We start from the raw sequence: 25,749 nt of genomic DNA, 5'->3' as shown, positions 1-25,749 counted from the left end.
TTGCCATGCTCTAATATCCACTTCATTGTTTGCTAGTTTCATTGCATTCTAAAGATGGCACTTCTCAGTATCTGGCGTTTCTATATGCTTTCAACTGTAATTTCCCCATTCGTTGAACGCAGCCACAGTATTTTAACCATCTCTATAAGTTGTTTTTTGACCTTATAGTCTAACCTCGTTTCGGAATTGGGGTGTGGGTTTTCTACTAAACTTGGACCTTGACCCACTCACTCCTTCCTTCGGTTATACTTTTATGGCCATAAATTCGTCCCCTCACCACAACCATGGGTGTAGTAAAATTGTGGATTTTTCAAATTGGCTGGACTTTCTGATTCATTAAGCAATCTTTTTGTGCCTCACTTTAGGGAGGGAACCCACAGGTTCACTACAGGAACTGTTCTTTCTTATCAATAATAAAGAAAAACTTAAGTCGTTCTTTCGTAGGGAATGTCGGTCCCATCATAGGTATCTGTTTGCGTCTAAGAGTTCTCCGCCACTTTCCTACTAATTGTGTCGATTTTAAAACCTCCCCTTCTGTGTCGAAATAAGCACCTCTCTGCGACAACGGCCGTTGGTCAGACTCCTCGGTCGCCCTGTTGGCCACTTTAGATTGTGCCACACGGCGTCCAATTGCATTGATGAATGTTCGCGCGGGTGCGTGCGTGCTCGTGTGAGATGGGACAAGGAGGTGAAATACGAAATGTAGCAATAATGGGCTGTTAAGAGGCACGCGCCGGGCGTTGATACCTTCATGTGCTAACACCGGCCTACCAATCAGAGCTGGCGACAGAGTGGCGGCAGGTCGGAACAGCTACTACCACGTCTACTGCCTACTACGAGGGCGGGGGAAGATAATCGCTGCTGCGATGCTGGAGGCATCATAGCAAGGGTGCGTGCTTGTGGTGCGCATGTGTATCCCGACCGCCCATTCGCCACCTATGTGATGTGCGTGCGCGTTGAATGTGCGCAGGTGTCTGTGTGCGTGTGTGCGTGCGTGCTGGCCAGACGTCATGTGCGCGCTGGTCTGCGGTGCGTCCGTGGCGGGCTATCGATTTCGCTGTTGCGTGTGTGTGCGAGCGCGCGCGGATTAACTTTCTGTTTGCTGACTAAGTACGTTTACAACGCGACTACTGTCGTAGTTACCGAAGCTTTGCAAGAGAAGGCGGAGATTAGGCTTTCATTTGATTTCACTTCCGTGTCTCATTCTGGTCCTTAGAAGGCCCTATTCCAATCCACCAGTCTCTGACTGCGTTTAAAGAAACAAATTTCCGTGACAGATTCTGAAATTAGCATCGAAAAGTATCCTTTCGGAGGATATTATAGAAGATAAAATAAGCTTTTTCAAAATCCATTCCTTTCAGAAGCTGCCGACGCATCATGAACGTGCCAACTTATAGCAAGTTAGAACCGTGCTGAGTTTTTAGTTCTCGGTTAAGTGTGTCAAAAAATCCATGATGCTTCTTAAAAGCCATAATATCACTATTTTCCCAACATGTGACATTTTTGCCAATAAGTGGTAATGGTTTAAACTCAACTCGACAAAAGTAGTTCTTATTTCAAATAATGGTAGAAGTGGTAACTTATTAACCGAAAGACGCTTAAGTTAAGGCTTTTTTCGTCTCTGCGACCGATAAAAATTACCCAGCAGACGTCGTGACGTCTCTTTTGCTCCCCGGCTATCGCATTTTTACAGGATCGTTATCTTTGCTTCCCGATGGATTGCCGTTCAGCTTTTCAAAGATGCGTTAAAGAACTTGACTTAATTTTTGCGGAAAGATGACGCGTTTTAGAGGCGCAGTTCAGTCACTAGCAGAGTTACCGTAACTACCACATTATAATTAAGCAATGGTTTCCTTAAACTGGAGGGAAATGGAGTCGTCCACCTTTTCCGGATGAGTAAGTTTAAGTTGTGTTGTGGAAGGTTTCAGGCGTCTATTTCCAAACTCATAGTCTAATTTTCGCGAACCGCTATCACTAGAATCCGATTTTTAAATTACAGACGCCAGATCTTCAAAGCCGTTCATCGCCCCAAACCTTTCATCAGGAGTCTCTGTCTGGAATGGGTCCCAGACAGGGCTCTCTGCCTCGCTCTGATCGATCCTCAAACTCATCTGCTGATGAGTTCGCTCCCCCCTCGCTGCCTCCGAGGTCAGTTTGCCCTCTTATCTTCAAGAGAATTCATTCAAGAATGTGGTTTTTATTTTGAACGATTTTAAATTCTTTTAAAACGGCCCATATTGTTAGCTAAAATCACACCGAACCGGACCATATCATCGTGACAGCGCGGTTCTTTTTGTGAGTCACGTTTTTTTGTTGCAATAGCGCTGTCTCCACCGCACTGCGGAGTGGTTAAATGGGCAATCGTGCGTGTATTTGGATTATTTTAACATGCACCGGAAACCGGCTGTCAGTACAAAAAACGTCCATAGTCGTTCGTGTGCTACCCTCGGAATTCCCACTCTCCTAGGCTGTGACCATAAAAATGCTCTGAGGTTTTTCTGTTGGGAAATAGGGTGCTGGATAGGTCAAATGTGGGTTGGTCTATTTTCCAGCATCCCGCACTCACTGATGCCTTCTAGCCCCGGATTTGATTTTGCTCTAATTGTCACCAGTTGAAAAGCGCTAGGATCTTTAGTTTTATTCTTTATAGGTATCTGATTAATCTCCAATTGCAAACCCTCTAAAAAGTTCTCACTAGATTTTGTTCTAATTATTAATACTTAATTCACCGAAGAAGCCCAGGTGGATCTTTTCACCGTGCATTCGGTTGCACGGTTGTTCGAGAATAGGTGTAGAATTGAAGACGAGGAAACCTGAATGAAATATTTACGGGAACCTCATTTTAATTTCTAACAAAAGTCTTCCGACTTTGCTTTTTTTTCGCCAAGTAACCTGGACAAATCGCTCTTCCATGCATACGTGTACATAAACAAACGGGGAGGAGATTTTAATTTCAAAGTTACCATGATATCATTGCATTTTCATCCCACTTTTTGAAAATTGGCCTAAACAGGTTCCCCTATACATTCTCCACTTCGGTAGTCTTGCTTTTGTGCTCACGGTAAGGGTGAATTGCCGTGAGTTTTGTAAAATCTCCTTTTAACGTCGCATTTCATCGATTCTGGCTACATTGGAAGCATGATTTTCATAAATTGTGTCAATCGGGTAAAGTGTGAATTGTATTTCAAAATTGTGGGAATTGTTGCTGCTCTGATTAACTTAAGCTAAATTCAGGAAACCACAATTAATATCGCCTACTCTGTATGTGTTTTACCATACCACACCAGATAGTTGCGATTATATGATCTAGTAAACCTACTGCTAGCGATTTTACTTTGTAGATGAAAACACATGTTGACGCGGAAATTAAATGCTTATTACTCTGCGATGGTACAATAATTAATTCATGAGTGCTTACCGAGCCGACTGCCACTTTTTTATTCTCCTCGGAGTGCAGACGTAATCCGCCACCACCACCGCCTCGAAGCGGCAGTGGTTTATGCACCTCGCAGCCTCTATCGCCACAGCAACCGCCTCATCATCAGCCTCAGCAACAGCATCATAATCAATGTCTATCACCGGATCAAAGGCGTTACTCCGCCGCCGCTGTCGCTGCTCGCCAACGTCCCTCTCCGCCCCAGCGCGCCTCGGTGCAGCCCCCTCCGCCCCCACCACCGCCCCCAGAGGTGGTCTCGGAGTCTGTGGATTTGGAGGTGACTAACGGTCTGCTGCGCCTCCTCTTCGCTCGGTTTGCGGGCACCGCCGCTCCTTCCGCCGGCATCGGCACCAGCGTGTCTGCTGCGGAGGGCGGAGCACCCGACCTACGACGAGTGGTGGCGCATCTGGTCCGCATCGCTCACACAGAGATTTATATCCAACCGCCAAGTCTGCAAACGCCGCAACGGTGTCTAGAGGCCTCGGTGGGACCTAGTGGTGGGTTGTTGGAAAAAATGGAGGCGTCGATTTATGAACAGGCACCGCCTTCATCTGCCTCCCATTTACATTCTGGTAGGTAGTGTGTGTAATCATTGGCTTCTCTTGCATGATGCGTAACTAGGCTGTGCACAAATGAACACGGTATTTAGTTTCATGTCCCCATTAAGCTCCGCGCAGTTCCTTTTTATCACTAATTAACGAGCCTTTCTCAAGCCTAGTTAGTATTTTCTTGGTATATTCTGTTGTTTTAAAGGCATGTATTTTCTTATCCTTCATTTTTAGTTTCTGAACAGGCCAGCACGGTTTTTTTAGTGTTTTGTGCCTCATCATATTCCCTTTGACCACTGGATGGCAAGTTCTCTGTAGTTGGTTTATGTCCTTTCGCAATGCATGCTGGGGTCCCAGCCATCAAGTCTATCTCCGATTGAATGGAAGGTCTATAAACTGGTGTTCCTGCTGCTTTACACAAGATGTAAATGTCTCTGAATGGAACTGTTATGGTGGCGGAGCACTGAGGTGTGCAGACGGCGCAATTGGAGTTACGTTTACCTACAATGGGAGTCTGAATTAACGTGCAATAAAAACAGTCTACGTGCCATGATCAATGCTTTGATGAAAACACTGCTTGTGATCCCATTGCATAGGAGGTGTGATCGTCTTTTAAGTCGAAATCCTTAATTTTGCTACCATAGTCGAAAGTGAGATGTCATGTAACGTAGTTAAGACTCTGATTGTAGTCGTCACTTTGTATGGAGTCATATGCTCATATCTTGTCTTCGGCTTTGAGTAGTGAGCGGCTTTGTTTTGTAGTTAACCTCTACGCTGTTGTATTTCCTGACCTCAATAGACACAAAAGGTGTGAGGAGGACGCATTTCTTGTGCTTCATAATTCAATTTTGCATTCACAGATTATCTACATTTCCTCATAGTCTGAGATTGTTGGAAAAGATTATCCAATTTGTTCCCTCCCTGGACTAAAATTTTGTGCCTCAAGGGCTTATAAAAAGACTGCTTTTCAATGGCTGCTGGTTGAAAATTCCATCGTGCATGCTCTAATCTTCAAAAGAGGTCTTCCCTTTAAAGAGCTTAGCACCGACAGTGTGTTGTCTTTTTTTTGCAGCCACTTCATTCGCGTTTGCTCAGCGTGGGCAGAAAAAAAACATCTAGGCTGGGTTTTCTGTCCAGATAACGTAGTAAATTGCAGAAATTCATGCTTCTGTGAAGCTAGATGATTGTACAGCAAAAAGTGTCATTGCTGACCCTTTAACGCATCATGCGATTGAGGCTTCTACTGAATCCGTAGCTTGAACTGTCCGATTAGATTTAATGAGTTCAACTTCCAAATGAAGAAAGGAGTGAATAGGCGAATCACATTTTTTGTCAGTGAATAAAGGATTTGCATGGGCTCGACCCAGACATAATGGATGGAAATTGAACGGTGATACATGGTTCGAAATCAGAACAATTGGTCAAATAGTTTGAAAATTCCACAAAATTGAATTGTTTTGTTTGTCTCCTTCAGGGAGGGTTTTCGGAACCGACACGGGTGTGGTGAACACAGTAACAAAAGTCCAAAAAGGGAATAATCAAAACGACGAGACAGCCTCTATCTCCTCTTCCTCCTCCGCCTCTTCGGATTCAGCATCTTCTAGCGATGAGGAAGAGGACGAAGCAGATGTTGAAGGCGCGGACTGTGACCTCTACGAGGGTGTAGGAGGCAACGCCAGTTCCCATGGAGCGGGTGCGCCGAGTTCTACCGCCTCCACTCCCCTCTCCGCCCCTAAGGCTGTCTCCCCTGCCATCGCCAATGCGTCTGTTTCACAACAGGCAAACTCATCTACACTACTGACGGTCGCGGAGTTGCATGCGCTTCCACAGAATACGACTATCAAATGTCTCAAGGCTTCTGCTATGCAGGTGAGTAAATTAAGCTATGATCTATCTATGCTTTCGTTCCCCACTTCTGACGGTTTTCTTCGTGTCTTAATGGGAGACCGAGCCACTTTAAGGGGTCGTGTGTATTCTCCAAAACTACATAAGGCCTGTAAGTTTCTAAATCTTTCGATCAAATTCAACTTGCAACCCGGATTTCGGTTTCTAGTGAATTTCGACAACGTCTCGGCAGCTAGAGTATTCATTTTGGGGCTAAGCTTCCAGCCTTTTGAGAAGATTGCTGTCCCGGCGGCAATCTTTATTTTTTATTTCCTAAGTAAATTGGCGTCGAAAAAAGATGTTATTAAGGGCCGTTTCCCAATATTTCAACCGCGATACAGGTAAATCCTTTTTCAATAAACATTTTTTTAACTAAATATCAATGTAAAGCTGACCAATATAGGATTTATTTAGTTAATTTCTCTCTTGTGCTTTGCGAATTCTGGATCAAACTTTGAGTGTGAAAAGGTCTTAGTTTCTTGTTTTCGCACCTCTGTCGCTGCATGATTCGGCCTCAACGACAAAGCCACAGTGGACGTGGCTCCTTTCTCCATGGGTACTGCGAAATGTAGGGTTCACAAGTCCAGCCACCTTGTCGTCCACGTTCTACAAAAAAAACTGCGATTTGGATTACCCATAATCGGATTCTCAGTAAATGTGGCGTTGATCTAATACTTAGGGTAAAACCTTTCCAGAATGGACTCGTGAATCGCAGTATCAAAATATTGAGGACTCCCGCTTCCGTATATTTTGCAAGTTTGGGTGTCAGGTTTGGTTTTTTATCTGCACTTTTGCTAAGAATTTTGTAAAAAAGCAAGTTTAGTTTCACTTGTTTCAGTAATGTTCGTTATCCAATTAATTATTTAGTGGAGAACAAACCCTCCACTTCTCTTTATCGCTATAGTTGTTTGCATTGTAAACACGAGAAGACGGCTGCTTGCCAAATAGGTGGTGGAACGGCCTTTGAAGACGTTTTGGCTAGAACTCTAAATACCCCTTTACCCTGTTTACCACAACGCTAGACAAGCCGTGTGTGTACGCTTGAACGGTCTTCAGGACAGTGTTTTGATTGAGTCACTCGGGCTTGATATTCACACTGTCCCTCTAGCTCATTTCGCATCAAGAGCCTAGTCATTATCATGGTCTTGAGAGCTAAACTAAAAGCATGCATGTGAATCAAATAAACACTTCCACTACCACCGAACCGCCATCCGATTTCCTTAACCAGGCGCAGCATCAAACCATGCGCCATGTTTTTTATCATCAAGTCATGAGTCACAGTTAGCCAAAAATGTGCTAACAACTGACATGTCATCGTTATAATTAATGACAGCTCTGGGGTCTGATGGTCACTTTTTCTCCGGAACTCTCGCAGTGGATATGCTAATGAATATGCTTTAGAAGGGTACAAATTTCAGCTCTCCTGCCTCTCAATTACAACCAGAATGACTCAGACTGAATGTTGGCACCGGCCACCAGTTACTGCTACTGCCTTTTGCGTATCCCCAAACTGTCCGCATGTCTTTAAACAGGGTGAGGCGTTGGGACGTGTGAGTTGATGCGTCCTCCCTTTTTAGCTATCCTCTTTCTGTGGCCGAGTGAATCAAACTACTTCCATTGCCAACTTGTCAAATAAAAGCATTCCTCTGGGAAATAAAGATATAAACTGGGTTTTTTCCCTAAAAATGACCCAGACTATTTCACTTATCGAACAGTTAAATATTCAAACTACCTCGGGAGTGGTTTACCACGTCTGCCTATCCGCAGAAATAGCTAGAAATAGTACCAGAGAGGCGGAGGTTTTAGGCATTAATTATCACAGTTGCCTTCGGTGATGAGTATGCCTTTAATCTCAGCAGTTACAGCTGCGTTTGACGGTGTTATGGTCAGGCCATTTGAAGTGCCCTCAATAACTTTTTGAGAGCGGATAAAGCCAGACAAGATGTTTTTTTCCTCTCCATTCTTCACTTTGTCAAGGATTTCCGACTACTGTGCCTTCGCATGATTTATGTTAACGGATGTGTATATTATTCGCAAAGAAGACGATACATAAGACGACGGGCCGTGAGAAATGCGCCTTTCGGCGTTCCTCTTTCTCACCGCGTCACAATGAAGATTGATGGGTAGAGGGATCCGGAATGTAAAATACAATCGTTAGTTCTGGTAAACCATACAGAACCGCCAGGCGTTTTTGCTCTTCGTCGCCCCGAACATCGCAATATGTGATCTAAATTGAGTGAGATTATTAGTTTTTTGGATCACGATTCCTCAATTTTAAAGTAGGATCTAAATAAATTAGCTAGTACTGAGCCCTTGTTTCATGAGGTCGTGCTCATTTGCAGAATATAAACTGCATCATAACGTCTTTTCATGAATAACCACGTAGTCTAGGTCCATCTGGCCTAACTAATGACAATTCCTCTGTTTTCTCCAGGCGCTCATCACACTGGTCTCTGCTTACCATCTTGACCCGGCACTGCGCCGACGTGATTTGGACATAGCTCAACTCTTGGCGCGCATACAGGTGTACACAATGACACAGAGCGAACGCGTAGTCGCGGCCCGAGGCGCGGCGGTCGCGGGAGCGGAGGGCCGACTCTCGCCTGACGATGGGCAGCGCGCCGCGCCCACCCACGTGCCTGTGCCTGAAGTGGCCGCTCTCGTTCGCCTCTCCTTCCATCCAAATCATCGGCAGGCTATTTGTGATCTCGGTGCGTGTTTAACATTGTTCATGAGGTGTGGATGGATTTGGTCTGCTCTTCAAAAACGTCGTGTTTTGTCTTTCGTGGCAATGCTAGACAAATTGATCACATAGAGTTATTTTTTTCTTCACTGTGATTGATCTAAAAGTAAATTATGACCTGACCGAGGTCTTCATCTTCGTCCACATGTCAATAACAGTTTCTTGTCACTTCCGTCTGTTATATGATGGATGAAATCCCAGTGTGAATTATTTCTTTCTTCTCCATCCTCCCGTTTCTACTGTTACTATGTTCCCTTGGTTCGCTTTTACGGTGTTAACAGATTAAATCCATTCCATTCTGTTTCGCTCGCTGTTAAAACCACGAATCCTCTTTCACCCTCCTCCATTTGTCACTAATTAATGAGAATTTTACCGGTATACATAATCTACTCGTTCATAGCACTTTTCCTTACCATTTCGGTCTGTCCAAAAACGCGCAACCTTGGTGCGAATTATCTTTTTCCTTCTTCCACCTTACCTTGGATTTTTTTGTTACTGTGTTCATGGGATTCCTTTCTGAGGCATCAGCCAACCAAATTTGCCTGTGGAAAACATTTCCATCAATTTGTTTCACATAAAACCCTCGATCTCTTAACACATTCCTTTTTTACTTTAGTCTTTCCCCCGAATAATTTCACCTCCGGTTGTTGTCGTTGCTGTGTGGGTTTGTATTTCGCGTTTTTTTCGGCATGAAAGCAGATAGCACCTACCGTTGCCACTTCAACTGTCCTAAAAATTGGGTGTAAACTTGGAGCGATTTCTTTTTTTCTCTGCTGCATTACCAGTTTTCGTTTGTAGGCAGTGTACTCTATCTGTCGCCGATTTCTCCCATCTTGTATCTGCCTGAGTAGCTTGCATAACTTTGTTAGACCTCATTCCTTCTCCAAAAGTGGTATTCAGCCCTTGAAGTCTTTTTAACCTAGATTTAAGTTTGCTTGATTTGGAAGGGATCCCTTGGCGTAGCAGAGGCTGTATGTCCAGTCACTATTAATCTGTTTGTTTTATTGAATCCAAAGATCCTTTGAGAATCTTTGCACTAATTCTGAATTCGAATTTATCCAATTTCCATTCATAAGTTTTAATGGCCTTAACAGTTCTACTCATTTACCTAGAAAGACATCGGCTGCTTATTTGCTTATTTCATTTGTTTATTCGTTGAGGCTACATTTTCAAGTACTGAATATGCATCCGTTTTTCTTTTTCATTAGTGATTTGTTTGTTTTGTGGATTTACTAAAATCTGGTAACTAGTTATAACTGCCTTGTAACTCTGTTAAGTAATTCTTCTGTATTGCGGCAATTTTGGTATGTGATAGCATCCAGTTACCTCTCAATGTGGTGTAATGAGCACTAGTCCACGAATAGCTTGGACTTTGTTACTAAGGTCGTGAATAACTCCTGACTGTATGGTGAGGATGAAACGAGATTTGATTGAGGAGCCTGTTTATCACCCTTTACCCCCATTCCCAGGTCACTGGGTCATTTAGATGGGATATTTATTCCCTTTCTTTCCCTTTCCCAACAGGTGGCCTGCATGCCCTTCTAAGCCTTCTACGATGGGAGCACGCATGGTGGCAGTTGCGAGGTGAGCGCGGCCACGTTAACGCCCTCGCCGGCCCAAACAACACCTCCCAGGTGCACTCTACCACCCCGCCTACGAGTGCGGGTTTGGGTGCTGCACCCTTAGGCCAATCAGCTTCCGCAACGGTGGTAGCTGTGGTGGAGCGCGGAGAGACGGCGGCTGTGACGGGGCCTATGACGACGGCGGAGGCGAGTTTGGCCCTGCGTCGCTATATCTGCGTGGCTCTCACGAATCTCACCTTTGGTGCGCCCGCTAACAAGGCCTTTGTGTGCAAACGGCGTAGTCATTTGGAGGCGCTTATCGCCCAACTGGAGGTTGGCAGTGAGGAGTTGAAACAGGCGAGTCTCTCCTGGTTTAGGTTTTTTCGACGATTGGATGACTTGGAGATCAAAGTGACTGATCTTGAGATGATTTATGGTTTCATCAGTTATCATTTCTATAACCGTCTGCTTAAAATATGACCACTTTTACCACTTTGTAGGTTAAATTACAGGTTTCTTCAACAGCTTTTGATCGAACCGTGTGCGAGGACCGAAGTACAATGGTTTCCATCTTTAAAATAGGAATTTTAGCTGAAAAGAAATTTTAGATTTAAGTGTTCTCGAGGTTGTCATCAAATGCCTGACGCAAGTTTATTTTTGCCTCCTTTAAAGAAGAAAAAATCAGAATGACTGGAATAGAATGCGCATGCAGATAACACAAAGCAGAAGAGCGCTATGCAAAGAAGATGCTAAACAGATTCGTGGAGGGCCACGCTAAAATAACAAGACTGACAAGACAAGAACAATAGCATAATGAGTAGAGATAGATTTGCAGTGGTTGTACTGAGGAAAAAAAATATTCCATACCAGGGAATGGTAGTGCGTCCTGAAATTTGAACATTCATAAATACGAAGATCCACGGCGTGTGGATTGTAGGCTTATTGAAGGCTCTAAGGCTGGGTTACCGAGGCGAAAGATGAATTGACTCGGCCTTAGTGGGTGGTTAAATATCAAATGTCCATTTTTAAATTGGTGCAGTGTAATGCATTGCAGTGATTAACCACGTAGTATACGCCAAAGTCATTGCCTACGATACAATTTACTGCTTTAATTTCGAATGGTAAGCTGCCCATTCATTCGACGGGTCGCATCCAGCTATCCAACCCGACTTTCTTTTTCATTCGAGTTAAGGGATTCTTGATGCCCATTCTTGCGTAGGTTTTGGCGTATTAGTTTCGGCCACCACCATCTTTACGTCGACCTGGATGGACTTCCTTCATATCACGATATCTGTGAGGTAAACTGCCTCAGGAAGAAGGATTTACTTAGGTTTTGTTGCTACTATGCAGTGAACACATTCCCTGTTTGTTGCTTTTCACTGGAATAGTTCGCCAAAGGTAGGATGCAATAAGATGTAAGATATAGTGAATAGTAAATCGTTGTGTTCGTTAGTAATCTCGTAGGTTGTCCTTTGGAGACTACTTCAAGTCGCTTAAACCTAATTTCGTTCCCTCTCCGGTCTTTATTGTAAAACTCGGGGAGTAAAGTGATTTCTAAATACCTACGCCACTTTCGCGATTTTTCATCTTGAGATTCAATAAATCCACTTCTCTACCTCGCCTTTCTTTGGAGGTATTTTCTTGTATCCAGCTAACGAAAATCGTGCTTGCCTTTTTTCTGCCAAGATTTTGCAGACGTTGTTTACAAATGTAGGCCTGTGGAATACTTGACTTCTGAAAGATTAAGTCCACACAGTGGATTTATAACATTTAGGTATAGGAACCTAGAAGCAGTTCTACTACCGACGTACGCGAGGGTTGGGAGGCTACCAACATAGGTGACCAATTTGTAGGCCATAGAGAGATACGTGCAAAAGAGATGCAAATCTAAAACACTGGGGCGTTTAAGTCAGGTCAGGACCTATGATTTTGCAAGCGTAAATAGAGTTGTTGCCGTGGCGGTATTCCACGCGGTAGTAATTGAGAAGTGCATCTCATTACACATCAATAGCCATCACTGATGTCGCAAGGCATGGTGTCAAACCTCTCAGTTAGCAGTTAAACGCTGCGGTAAGTGCATGAATGTAGCAGAGGACTAATTCTAAAGCGAAACACAGCTTCAGCTTCCTCGAATGCCTTACTTTTTTAAACTCACAGATCTTGGTTTAACTTGAGCGTTCCTCGTACTACTGATACTAGCACTGCTGCCATCCTAATTTGTTTTTCTGATAGGTGGCAGCAAGCGTGCTACGCAACCTGAGTTGGCACACGGACGCAAGAAGCAAGGCGGCTCTGCGTCGGGCACAGGCGGCCACGCGACTCACCCGTGCAGTGCTCTCGGCACAGCGGGAGGCTACTCTTCGCACCACCCTCAACGCCCTCTGGAACCTCTCCTCTCATTCCACTGCCAACCGCAAGGCTGTCTCCAGGTACTCCTGCTTCTAATTTGTCCGTGTGCTTCTCCTCTATTCCCACCGTCGTGAAATTCTGCTGACCTCCCATTGATTGTACTTCTAAACATGCCGTTGAAGCTCACCCCGTTACCATCTCTTAGTCACTGCTGTAAAATTGTTGTTGCTACCTCTCTAGATGCAAGTGAATCGGGTACATCGTCTGATACTATCGCAATAGTCAGTTCTAACGTATTCATATAAGTGTAACCTGTCAACATGTGGTGGAACTATTTTTCAACCGCTCTCCCCCAGCGATTCTCTCTCCCTTTTGCCGCTCCTCTTTTTTCTAAAACTTCCGTTACGGCTAATGCTACTGGCGCCTCTGGTACTACTGGTAACACTCCCTGTAGCATAAGAATGATTTTCGAAACCCTTATTCATGCCACTGAATTCATGGGTTTTAGATTAGAATAATGTGAATTGGGTTTTAAAATAAGTAAAGGATGGCAAACCTCATGCTTTTTTGTCTCCTCTTTTTTCATTCGGCCTCTGAGACGCCATTTTAAAATGCTGCAACCTACTCATTACCATACACCTATTAGTGACCGAGCACTTGAATTACCGTGAAAATCCCTTCAATCATCACATCCCTCGGCAACCTTTCATTTTCGTTTCTGCCTTTAGTACTGCTACCATTGCTCCAACTGCTGCTGTTCTATCTGTAGTTGTTGCTACCTCAACTTATCGCTACCAACGCAGCGGTAAATTCTTTTGTCAATATGCCGTGAAAGTATTTTTCAGGCACTGTATCCTCCAACGATCTTCCTATTACTGCTACAACTGTTGCCCACTGCAGCAACTACAACTGCTTCTATTGGAATAGCGTGAGGGCCGCTGGTCAAGGTTTAAGCAAAAGTCTGTGATATCCCCATGTTCTGTGTCTGTTTTATTTTTTTCAACTATCTAGATGGGGTAAACTACTGGTTTCACCGTTTTGTGGTACTTCTGACGCAGCCGTAATGACCCAGTGGCTCTATCACCGCTACTAACGCCTCCTCTCTACGCATATTTCAGCTATCGTCGCTACTGCTGGCATTACTTCCACCAGTAGAATATATTTTAACGACTTTTCGGTAATTGGGCCTCTAAACGTCATTAAACTTCATTCGGTCGTTTTCTGCAATTGCTGCTGCAATTATTGTTGTTGTAGCCGCTACTTCGGCTTCTGTGACTACAAATTCCTCCAATACCGCTGCTTCTGTAACTATACCCGCTTCGACAGTCAGTGTCGTTAATGCAACTGCTACTAAAACTGATGCAGCAGTGGAATATTAGTGGCATAAGTTATAAGCATACAGCTTTTGTATATTCTTATTCCACCATTGTTCTGAGAATTTAAGGGTTTTTCTTGGTAGAGAATACGTAGTTTTACCCTTTTAACTTTTCAAGTTGTCACAGAATGTCTACCATATTTTGCTCTAGAGTGGTTAATATTGTTCCATTGCCATACTTCAAAATGCCATACTGTAAGGACGATGAGTAGCGATTGAAATTGTCGTAATTCTCTGCAGTTCTGCTTAAAAATTATGCGACGATGAAAATTTTGGCTCTCTTTAGATGGTGTTGGGTGGAGCTTCAACCCTGTTATCTGCTATGGTGCTTTGCGATCTAGAGTACTTAGTACTTGAAATCTTCGTATTGTAAAATGATGGCGGCTGTGATACCGATTTAGGTCGTTTTTTTGGCATTAAGTTCATGGATTAGGGATTAAGGATCGAAGCCCGGAGTAAATTGGAATTGTTTCCATAGTCTCGTACAAACGTTGCTCTTTTTGTCTTCCGTCCCATGAAACAATTTAACTTTGTTTATTTTCTCGTGTAACCTCTTTAAGGTACCTGTGCCCAATCATCCATCAGTAGCCAAGTTTTTAGATCTACCGTGGGAGTTTCTCTTATCATTTGACCCTTCAGTAGCCCTTCGCTATTACTGTAGTACCTTGATACTTCTCTGCGGACGAGAGAAGGCAATACTAGGGCAGAGTATATGTATTACCAACGTATTGGGCTACTAGCAGGGCTCGGAAGCCATAGCCTTCAGCAGAAGCACAAGGACGGAGCATTAAGTGCCCAAAAAACCAAAATGAAGAGTTAAACAAATAATCAGAATTTTACATAGCCCCTCCCTCATTTTAAATGGTGTCCCCGGCGCGTCTGCTCGTCAATCTCCTGCGTCAGCCACTACAGCGTAGTCGGTGCTGTAAGGCAACACCCACGAATCAACCGCGCCAGTCGTCGGATTTGCGTGCAGATGAGAAGATACCTGACTGTAGCGTTATTTATATCTCTTAGCAGATTCACTGAATCTGGAGTTTCGTCCTGTTTGGGAACTGTATTGGCGAAAATGAGTACTGTGCTGGCCATCTCGTATGTTTGTCGCCACTCGTAGGAACACTTTCCTAAAGGCAGTTATTACATGATGGACGGGGGTTAAAATACTTTTATGGAGGCAAGGTTTCCCGTCTATTTCTCCTTGCCACTTCGTTGTCACTTCAGTGCTGCCCGGCCGTATATCCATCTGTATTCTTTCCAGCCAGTAGAGAGGTGGCGGTATTGCGTGTCCGCTTCATTGACGTCCTCACACAGGTACCGTAGACAGCTCCGTACCGAACTCTTCCAGATGATTCAATCAGTGTCGCTTCGGTTATGAATAGCATCCATGTAGAACACGGGACCTGGACGGTTGCCAAAGTAGGCGTCATTTTCTATCCTTCTGTTAGGGGTGGTCATGGATTCCACTATCTGTGGCCTACATCCTTTCCCCGTCGAGTTAATTTTTAGCATTAAGGAATGAACTTGAAGACTGATGTCCTTTATGATCGGGTTTGCTTGTCGTTTTCACCATTAGAGCACCTCAAAAGTTCCCCGAAGACGAAAGAAATCATAAAACTAGGGCAGGAGGTGTATTGCCGATGTACAGAAGGGCTGGGAGGAGGGCTACTGGCACGGCCCAACGGAAGTACAGTCGTGGAGCCTTAGGTGTTCTTGAAATCAAAACGAAAAGTTAAACAAATAATCAAAATATTTATTGTCGGAGTTTCTTTTATCATTTGACCTCTCAATGGTTCTGCCAATCACCACTGCCCCTACTTGCGATTACTCATCCAGTTAGATTTTCATTGACCCAACTTGCAGTAATAGTGTTGATGTATTTTTCCGTTAGTTTATCTCTCCACAATTATGACTGTTTTGCTTCACCTTCTATCTCTGCTTTTGCAGTTGGTAGTGCTCCCGCTACTTCTAATTCTAATTCTACATCTCTACAATTGTCGCGCAAACTGGCGTAACGTTTCAATAGCAGCGACATAGGTTATGATGATACGCCTGTTCCATTCTTTTTTATTCTACACGTCTGAGGATGAATTAAAAAGTAATCTGGATGAAATATACATGCATTTTTAGCTGTTCAATTCCGGCAAAAATGTTTTTTGTGCTCTATTTCGATCTACAGATGTTGGTATGGTTTATGTGCCTGTGGTTGTGTGCGCAGGATTCTTGGATGGTAGGTGGCAAATGTTATAGTGATCAAAAGACGGATTATTAAGGCTTTGAAAAAGTATTTAAAATGCTTTTCCGTTCGGGGGTTTTGTTGGGATATTATTCATCAACATTCTCCTGAAATTGTTGACTGTTAAAAGTAAAGACAGTGTCATTGGCAAACCCCGAACTCTGGTTAAATACAATTTGGGTGTAGATGGGCGTGGCAAATTTTACTTTTGGCACTCTTTATTGAAATCCTGATAGAGGCTTTGTGAGGCCACCTAATTAATCCCTCTGTTAATTTTGGTTTTAGCCACATAATGCAATGTGATTCATTGGAAGGATTAACGACTGTGCTGGTAATGCTAAAAGGTTATGCTTGAACACCGTCGTGAAATGCCCCCATTGAATTTTTAATTTCCATTTTTCCTTCAATTTCAGTGTAAACGGAGCTCTTGCTTTCTTGGTATCAACCCTTGATGCCAAAAATCCCAACAAGGACGTGGAAATTAAAGCCAATAGTGGAGGCGTCTTACGTAACCTCTGTCCCGTGATTGTCAATAGCCTGGAGTATCGGTAAGCGTTCGAAGATGTCCTCTTTCCCAGTGTTTCCTCATCCCTTATTATTCGATTCTCGTTGAACTGATTGTAGGGCAGTGCTTCGGACGCACAACTGCATCTCAATTCTTCTGGAACAGCTACGGACATCACCAAGCGTTACGGTTGTGGTAAATGTCTGCGAGGTTTTGGGGGCGCTCTCGGCGACACCCCTTCGTGACGCTAAACCCAGTTCAGCTCTCCTGTTTGAGTCCGCTACCACGGATCAAGCTCTAATGATCCGTCTGGGCGCTCTCGATATTCTCCATCGCCTGGCACACTCTCGTCATCGCTATGTTGTCAGTAGTTCCAAACAGGCTCTGGAAAACCTCGAACGAGCCCACGTTCTCATAAAGAACCAGCGTGTGGTTCCCTACCCTGCCAACACAGAGGCTTCCTCCTTCAATCCCCCCACCACAACTACCAGTCCTGTCACAAGTAACCAATCCTCTCCCGGTTCCACTTCTCCTGCTTCACCGGCGGAGCAGGTCTACCGTCGGCGGATGAGCAATCGGTCGCACCTACGCTTTGGTCTGCTCTCCGTGGTTCTAGAGACTGACGATGACTTCGAGGAGGAGGAAGAGAGTAGTGATGAGGAATCTAGTAGCGACGAAGATGAAGAGGAGGGAGCTGATGAGGTGGATAGTGTTCCGGAGGAGGAACGAAGCACTGAGTGCTCCTCAAAGGTATCGGAAGCTGGTGGAGAGGAGGAGGCGGAGTTCAAACTACCAGAGTATCCTCCCACTCCCGATGATCATCATGTGAATACCTCGGTGGAGAAACCGCCAACTCCGCCTCCACCACCTGGCTATGCTCAAGGGTCAGTGGAAGAGGAGGAACAAGCGTGCGTGTACGCGGAAGAGGGGACACCCTTTGGACCCTCTGCCCGGGCTTCCACGCTTGATCTACGTTCGCCTCCAAAACCGGAGACTTCTATTGTTTATGACAACTTTATTCCCTCACAACGCCGCTCCGTTCACCCCTATGTCAACGTCGATATTTCAAGCAAAAGCACCGCGCTAAAACAGGTCTCTTCCAGTGAAGTCTCTTCTCCCGGTTTTGAGACTTCTTCCACTGGAGTCGTTCTGGAGACTCCACTCATGTTTTCCAGAGCTACTTCCTCGTGTATCTCATCAGTCGATTTCGGACCTCTTCCACCGATTGAGTCATCACCAGAGAGTGTTTACTCTGTTGCTTTGGATGATGATGATGGAGATCCAAATGAGGCAATTGCTCTTGGCACGAGTCCTAGTAATCTTCCCCCTTCATTGATTGATGATGGAAAGAAATCCACGGCACTAGATAACGAGGAAAAGATGGGTGTGGTGGAGGAGGAGACTCAGATAATGTTCGCAGAAGAAGGTTCCCCACTGGACAGCAGTTCCCTTAGTGGCGACCGCGAGTCTGCAGTGGCTGCGCCACCGATGTGGAGTGCTCCAGAATCCACAGTGGACAGTGTTCAGTCCTCTCATAACATACTTCAGCAGTGCATCGCTTCGGTGATGCCCTCTGCTTCATTGACAACTCAGCAAACAGTCGGTTATCCAGATGATGGTGTAGGTGCTGCAGCCGCTCCCACCGAGGACACAATGCAGTCCTTCGCAGTAGAAGGCACACCATTTGTCTTCTCCACAAAGAATAGTTCACTTAGCGACGTTTCGATCACGGATCTGGAAGGCGGTTGCGGAGGCACTTCTGTTTCATCAGAACTTTCGAAATCGGCGTCACCAAGACAATCAATGTTGAAGGCCGAGGTGTACACATGCTCTACGGAGGATGCAAGCTCCGTAAACGAGGCAGAGGAAGAGGAAGGGTCTGTGAACCTTCTCTCCGAAGTCATCCAGTCGGCGTTACCGAAACAGGGCGGATATGCGACAGCGGGAGGACGAACTGAGGTCGTTAATATCGATAGTGCTGAAGACGTTTCGGCGATGGGACATAATAAGACAATCGGTGGGAGTAAGCTAGTTGCTCCAAGGATTGGATTTGGGCACCCCATGCAACAGAGGAGACCACAAGCTACTGTGGCCCCGATGCGACAACGAAATACTGAAGGTGGGTTTAAATGAAGTTCATTTTTATTTGCGATAGGTAATTAATGGTCTGCGAAACCTTGTAAATGCCTTTCAAAACGGACCAAGTGTATTGAATTCGGTCTGATTTTATCGTTCAACAAGGCGTAGTAATTTTTTGTGACTAGAGCCAGTTGTAGGGTCTATGACCCCTGTAATTGGATGAATGTGGGACTTGCTTAAAGTTAATTTCTATCTCCATAGTCAAAATCCCAAAATGAATTCGTTATTGTCGCTTTTGTCTAGGGGTCCTTTTGAGATTGATACTCCATTTCTGACTTCTACTTCTGACAGCTTTCAACTTTACCGCTTGCCTTCAGGCAATTCCGAGACGTGCCTATGTTTGGCGTTGGTAAAAAGTCCAAATCCTATGAGCTATTCCCACCTTGTCGGTCGAAGTAAATTCTAGTACCCAAAGTTTTGCTTCGAAACTCGAGTTTTGACCATTATACGTGTCATATTCCTCGATTCTGAGCTTACGGCGGCGGTTATTAACCAGTTACGCAGTTGAAATTCAAAACCGAGATGAATTACTCTCTGGACCTTTTTGACTTTTTAGGAGAGCAAACGGTGTCTGCCGATGAGACCACGAAATCCGAAGGAAAACAGAGTTGCGGAAGTGATGCTGACAACTCCTCCTTCTCTTCGCTCCTAAGTATCGAGTCTGTCGGTGTTGAAACTAGTCTTCTTCAAGTAAGTATCACCTTTTTAAGATACCTCAAAGGATTTGATGTTGACCAACTCATTTTCTCGTATTTTAGGAATGCATTTCTTCGGCAATGCCAACACCTAGACTCCCAATTTCATCCTCCAGCCGTGGGATTGTTGAAGCCAAAATCGCAGAACCTTCTCGACAGCCTTTTGGCTATTCGCTTCCAGCTCCATCCGCGACTGCACCAATCACGACACCGGTCTCACCGCATTCACAATCACCTTCTCCACTCGCCGTGTCTGAAATTGCAACAGGCCATAGACAGCAGCAAAGTCAGCAACAGCATCAAGTTCTGCTTCAACCACGCCGGCATCAGATGACGTCTATCAGCAGTAGTAGTGCAGGGGGCAGTGTCAGCGGACTCCGAAGGGCGGGACATTTTTTAGCTCATGGTTCCGGCACTGCAGACGCTCATACCAGCAGGCCGGAGACCACCCAGATCCAAGTCAACAGCCCTTCCACCATCGTCGTCACCAACGCCACCAGTCGCCTTGCCCAAATGGGGAAACAGACGAACGTGAAGACGGTCGTGGGATCAGCAGTGGCCCCAGCTCGCGACAACGTAGCAGTGCGAGCTCTAAGGGCTCCTCACTTAATGTCTGGCATCGCCTCACGAGACAGCGCTAAGACATCTTCAGGCGCTGCTGCTATCTCTGTTAGCACCAACATACCCACTACTGGTGCGCTAAAGGGAGCCTATTTTTATAGAGTCGCCTAAAACTAGCATCAAAAGATTACATTTTATGCACCCGTTTTGCAAAAATAGCGGCCATCTTTCTCCGGTTTCCCTGCACTGGGCAACAACTGGTGTTTGATATTTGAAGGCGCTTCAAGTAGCATTTTTTTGGGGGTTTCTTGAGCACGTTAGCCTTTCAACCTTATCTGCATCAAACTAGTGATTCATTTACAATTTGTGTGTTGGGAAGCATTGAAAAGTGTCATTATAGATCGTCAGACATTTTAATTCGCCTAGTAAGCTCTTCGCATCCATTAGGAGACTTACGGAAAATGCTTGGTAACAGATTTTTGCAATTTCCAAACGTTCAAAAAGTCGATTTACTACTGTTCATCTGTTATCGACTAATCACTTTCACCTTTCAGTTTTGAAGCCCTTTGAAGTGGACAAGAAGGGGAATGAAGACGAGTTCTTCCCACTGCCTCCACCCTCGTGTAACTTTGACGCTGACGATGATTCTGTGACTTTGGTGGGCGACAGCAGCCCACCTTGGAGACCGTCTCCACCATCTACACCATCTCCCCATGGCGACAATACTGTAAGCTGAGAGTTCGGGCTTGCATTTCACTTTACACAATTGTTTCTACTTGCACAATTCGAGTAAACCCAGTTGTGTAATTTCAACGTACAGGTTGAAGATCAGGACGATGAGTTGTTGGATCTCGACGCAGTAATGAATCAATCCGGTGGCAACTTTGATCTAGAAGAGGAGTCTCAGAAAACATCTGAACTTCTGCCACTGAAGGACTCGACCACTCCGTTAAGCATCAAGCCGCCTACCATGATAGCACCTAGCAACCGTCAGATCGCCAGTTCGAGCTCGAGTTTCTTGCGACCACCCACCACGGGACTCCGTAGGCCCGCCACTGGGTTACTCTCCCGTTCAAGACCAACTGCTGCATCATCTTTAACCTCCTCCGCATCATCCTCGACTTCCGTCTCACCTCAGCGTCCGCCTGGCGTTAGGACCCAATCGGCCACTCCGTCTCCATCCGCTATTAGCGGTAGTTTACCTCAGGTATTGCAATCAGATACTAGAAATTAAACTAGGTTTGATCATTCTGCATCATTACTTTCTTTTAAGATTGGACATGCGTATGGAACCCATGTTTAATAAATTATGAATTATTAGATAAATGTTGGGCAACATTGCCCATATAAGACCTTAAGTGTTCATTGCTTGTCATCAAGTGATTGGCAGTTGTTTTGTCAATCTGTCATCTTTATTGAGATGTAAAAGGTGGCTGTTTTACCCCTTGTGCTAGTGATTTCCCCCTATCTTACGATTAAATTTGTAGTCGTGTGCACGGTAATGTTAGATTCTAAACGAACTTAACAAGGTTCTTTTCCTGAGTAGTTTCATGCCTTATTGTTAAAGGTGTCCATTCCCCCTGATCGTAAAACGTATTATTTTTCCCCATAGTCCTCCAAGTTCCACTTGACTGCTTCTTCCACCTCTTTGCCTCGACTTGGAACTCCATCGACAAGAAGAACACTGACCGAAGGAACGCGGTCACTGGTGGCTAAGCGCTCTATTTCCGCCACCGGCAGTATGACCTCTGGCCTCGCTACGCCTTCCCGTTACGCCACCACACCTGCACCATCGGCGTCGATGACTACGCGTAGCCTCGGTGTCAGTCAGTCTTGTAGCATTGGAAACATGGGATCAGCGCGTAGTGCACCACGGCCTGGTCTCAAGCCATCACCGTCCTCCACTCCCACCATAAGTGTGTCGAAAAAGCCAGCTATGGCAGCTGTTCCGAAAAAGGTAATCAGGACGGGAGCTCGCAGCGAGGCACTGGCAGAGGAGAGACAGCAACTGCGTCTCCAGGAGGAAGCAAAAGGAGTCCGTGGAGGGCGCAAGGTTTCTGCCTCAACAGGTCTGCTCTTCCAAACTTTTGCCTCTGTTAATGTGCTGTGACTTTGTTTAAGAAGCTAAAACTCCTCCCTGGTAGCGATTATGCTGATAAGAAACAGAATCTTTACTTTCTCAATATTTTGAATCTCTTTATCCCCTTTGAATTTCCCTAATTTTGTGACGCAAAAAGTAAGATTATTCATTGTTACGATTTCTCCTCAAGCAATTCACGAATTAACATGAGACGTGCCAGTATGAAAGTGGGTTCATTACTGGGGTACAAAAAGGCTGAGGGACTGGAGTTATTTATGGATGGGAATACTACCAAGATGGTAGAATTCAGGTGGCTGAGGAGTCTATGTTGTTAAATGAATATTCAATCAAATGTACTTCTGCGGAGTTGAATTAGGGAAATAAGCGATTTTGAATCTCGTTAAAAATATTCTCTAGTTGCAATTTTTTCCTTTGTCTTCCAGTTCGAAAATCAAGGATGACTGAAACCCCCTCTGCCCACCACACTACCCCAGCCAAAGGGATCATCCCTTCACCGCATCTAGCCCCAATGTCTGTCGTTCGGCAGAAATCCGGATTAAACACCATTCGTCCAGTCAGCCAGACTTCTCTGCCGTCTCCAACACCGACGACGTTGGTCACCGAACGGGCCGCAACGTCCGGTCTGAAACCGCCCGGTTTTTCATCGTCTTCCCCGAGTGGCTCAGCGCTCCGCCCCCCACAGACACGCATCGCTAGGCCTCCACCGGCTTCTACGTCACCAACACCAACATTGAAGACTCCTCCCTCTTTAGCGGTTGTTCAAACGGCGGACCAGTGGATTGTCCGGCGTGAACTTACCAGCTAGGGGCTCCCGGTTGTCGGGATCCATCACTCTTCCCCTCTGCATTTTTAGACGACTTTCTCATTACCTTAGTTGGTTCACCTTCACTCATCTCCACTGATCTATGCATTGTGACAAACCCTGCATGCATGTCTCGGTCGCTGTTTGTATCTCTTTCGCTGCTTCCTCGCCTTTTAGTGTGTAAACATCATCTCTCTCAATTATCATCATTACTGTGTGACCTCCTTGCTCCAAGCTAAAGTACGTTCTGGCTCTAACCCCTCTCTTTTTTCTCAGTTTTGATGCCAATACATCACCATTAATCATTTGTAATGTCAGCTTTTTTTGAGTTGGGAAGGAATTACGGCTTCGCTTGAAGTGTCACTTAATTCTATTTCAATAGGCGGTTTATTCAAGGTTGGAAACTACTCAGTCATCACCTTGGATTTTGCCATTGTTAAGTAGAAATAAATAAGGAATAAGAGGGAATCTTCACTTGGTAATTAAGATGGAATGATTAAGCGAAGAGTCCATCGACGGAATAGTGGGAATTGGAGTAGGAATCCTCCCAGCTATAACGTGAAAGAATTTAGTGATTGAGCTGATAAAAGCACGCCAAAATTCCATCCATACATCGAAGACGATGCCATTAGCTGTATCTAAACGTGTTTCCCGCCAAGGTCCCGGACGGAGGTTGATTACCACCGTCAGGACGCTTTGTTGTTCCGGTGCAACAAGATTTCCGAAATATGAAGTTAAGTGCTGCCTAGAAATTATGAAATGTAAGTATCCTATGCACAAGTGTAACCAACTGGATCCAGTCTCAGATAATGGGTTTCAAGACGCCACACATATGTGGCACTGGTTGCAAATGTTCTAAACAAAGCAGTAATTTGCTTTTTCCTGTGAATGGGAAAATCTCTATCGTCATTTTATGTATTTTATTGCTTTCTTTATCTCTTTCAAAAGTATTTTAAAATGTCTCTTTATCTAGTGTTTAGATCGGTTGGAACAAGCGTCTATCTTTCTAGCTAGACAGGAAAGTCGGTTTAGAGGACACTTTCTTAAAAAGCGTCCCATTTAAAGCATGTCTTGATCATTTATTTTAAAGTTTTACAGTAGAGTCGAAGTGTTGTGGTCGCCAAATCCTCCTGCTATATTTCAAGTGGCACCAGCATCTTAGCGTCTTCCATTTCATCACTACTGGCCGATTCGCAAGACCAAATTGTCAGATCAAAACTTTTACTCAGTTTTGCAAGTTAATAATTTGGTAACAGTCTTGACCGTACCTCGGAATGTTCCACGTTTAGGAGATTAATCAAAATAAACCCTATTTTTGAAGTGATAATCGGCCAGAAAATTGTACCTTGATATGTGAGAAAAGTGCAATATTCAGATAGCTCCTCCTAATTGAAACACCTAAGAAAAGTTGATATGTTTTATCTACCAAAATACAGACTTTACCAATTTTTTGATCCGAAATTCACTTCGACAGCACTTGTGCTAGGCAAACATCAGTATTTAGCATTACTAACGAACACCTTTCTTGGGAAACTGTTTGTACCGATGAGTCTGGGACTACTGGATAACTATAAAACCCAACTACCTCTTTGTACAATAAGATCTCATCCTCTGAAGAGACGTTTGATCATTCCTCCCATATCCGTCTGGCTGCTGTGGTCGACGAGATCATCTCTCTAGCTGTGGGTTTGTAGGGATATGGAGGGAATTGCTCGTATATCAGAGCCGTACCGAGATCGGTACATTATGTTATTTCCCCAATAATGTTTAGTAATCTAATTCAAAAATATGATGTTTCCCACAACATCACCTGTTTCTGCCGGGACTGGTCTGCGAGACAAGGCGTGTGCATTATCATGTATATTTTCCTTCCTGTACTGCGCTGTGAAATCCTACCGCTGCAGCTCCTAGTACCAACGCTCAACCAAACGATCTATCCCCTTCGTTGTTTTTAATCAGATCACTCAGAATCTGGCGATTCGTTCTAGCCATGAACTTCCTCTCTATCAGGCAATGTTTGAAGTGTCTATCCACTGTGAAGACAACAAACTCCTTTTGTGAGAGTATACTGCTAACGGCCACATTGTCACCGTCAGTATCCAGTGCGAATGGTGGAGCGCTTGGTTCAAAGTGCGGTAATGCTAGAATTGGTTTGGAGCAGAGCATTCGCCCCAGTACTTTGAACACTTCATCACACTCATTCTCCTACTTAAAATCCTTTTTTACCTGCTTTTCCATTTGACTCAGACTCCTCTTCGGCACATAGGCAACATTTCTCATTTTTAAAGTAGAAATGCGCACCTTCGCAGTCCATCCTTCTCACTGGCTAAATAACCAAAAGTTTTGTATTTCTATCAACTTATTTTAACCCCTTCTGCGCAGTTTGTCCATTCATTTGGAATGCATCTTGACACTTATTACTTGGACAAAAATCCTAGATTACATTTTGTCGAGAAAATCTATTAAAATCAATGATTTATCTAGTAATTTAGGCGCTATCACACTTAGTGAATTACCTCTATCACTTTTGTGATCAAGGCCTCTGAATGACAACCGGCCGACCCAGCCAACATACGGCAACTTTGCTTAAAGTCATGCCGTTCTACATCCAAAAATGTAGGACTTCCTACGTCTGCAGTGGTTTAAAAGCTAGTAATAACTACTAGCATCTGCTGTGACACTAGCGGAGAAAGCGTCAATTAGTTAACAAAACCGTTAATAAACAACTCGATTTCCCCCCCGTCAATGGCCAAAGTGTGGGCAATTAGTTGGCAGGGCAACCGTCGCACAAAAAAGTTAGCACAATAATGGATTCA

At 44.6% G+C, this 25,749-nt stretch overlaps 1 protein-coding gene across 1 annotated transcript in view; it reads left to right on the top strand. All coding sequences in view use genetic code 11, as the record gives it.

Moving 5' to 3' along the window:
• EGR_05086 (Adenomatous polyposis coli protein 2) overlaps positions 1–22,936 on the top strand; it is a gene marked incomplete at both ends in the record, with an annotated part of 24,954 nt that extends 2,018 nt beyond the window's left edge. Inside the window, 14 exons of the mRNA XM_024494335.1 lie at positions 2,000–2,148; positions 3,458–4,008; positions 5,459–5,853; positions 8,303–8,579; positions 10,136–10,584; positions 12,406–12,602; positions 16,544–16,678; positions 16,755–18,754; positions 19,331–19,464; positions 19,533–20,163; positions 20,585–20,757; positions 20,851–21,237; positions 21,643–22,099; positions 22,554–22,936. Of these exons, the coding sequence (XP_024351284.1) occupies positions 2,000–2,148; positions 3,458–4,008; positions 5,459–5,853; positions 8,303–8,579; positions 10,136–10,584; positions 12,406–12,602; positions 16,544–16,678; positions 16,755–18,754; positions 19,331–19,464; positions 19,533–20,163; positions 20,585–20,757; positions 20,851–21,237; positions 21,643–22,099; positions 22,554–22,936 (6,318 nt within the window). The remainder of the gene's footprint in view (positions 1–1,999; positions 2,149–3,457; positions 4,009–5,458; positions 5,854–8,302; positions 8,580–10,135; positions 10,585–12,405; positions 12,603–16,543; positions 16,679–16,754; positions 18,755–19,330; positions 19,465–19,532; positions 20,164–20,584; positions 20,758–20,850; positions 21,238–21,642; positions 22,100–22,553) is intronic.
• Positions 22,937–25,749: the final 2,813 nt, after the last annotated feature.

Source organism: Echinococcus granulosus (assembly GCF_000524195.1).
Source record: "Echinococcus granulosus chromosome Unknown EG_S00035, whole genome shotgun sequence".
In the NCBI taxonomy this organism is placed as follows: domain Eukaryota; kingdom Metazoa; phylum Platyhelminthes; class Cestoda; order Cyclophyllidea; family Taeniidae; genus Echinococcus; species Echinococcus granulosus.
This window is presented reverse-complemented; position numbering and strand designations above follow the sequence as displayed.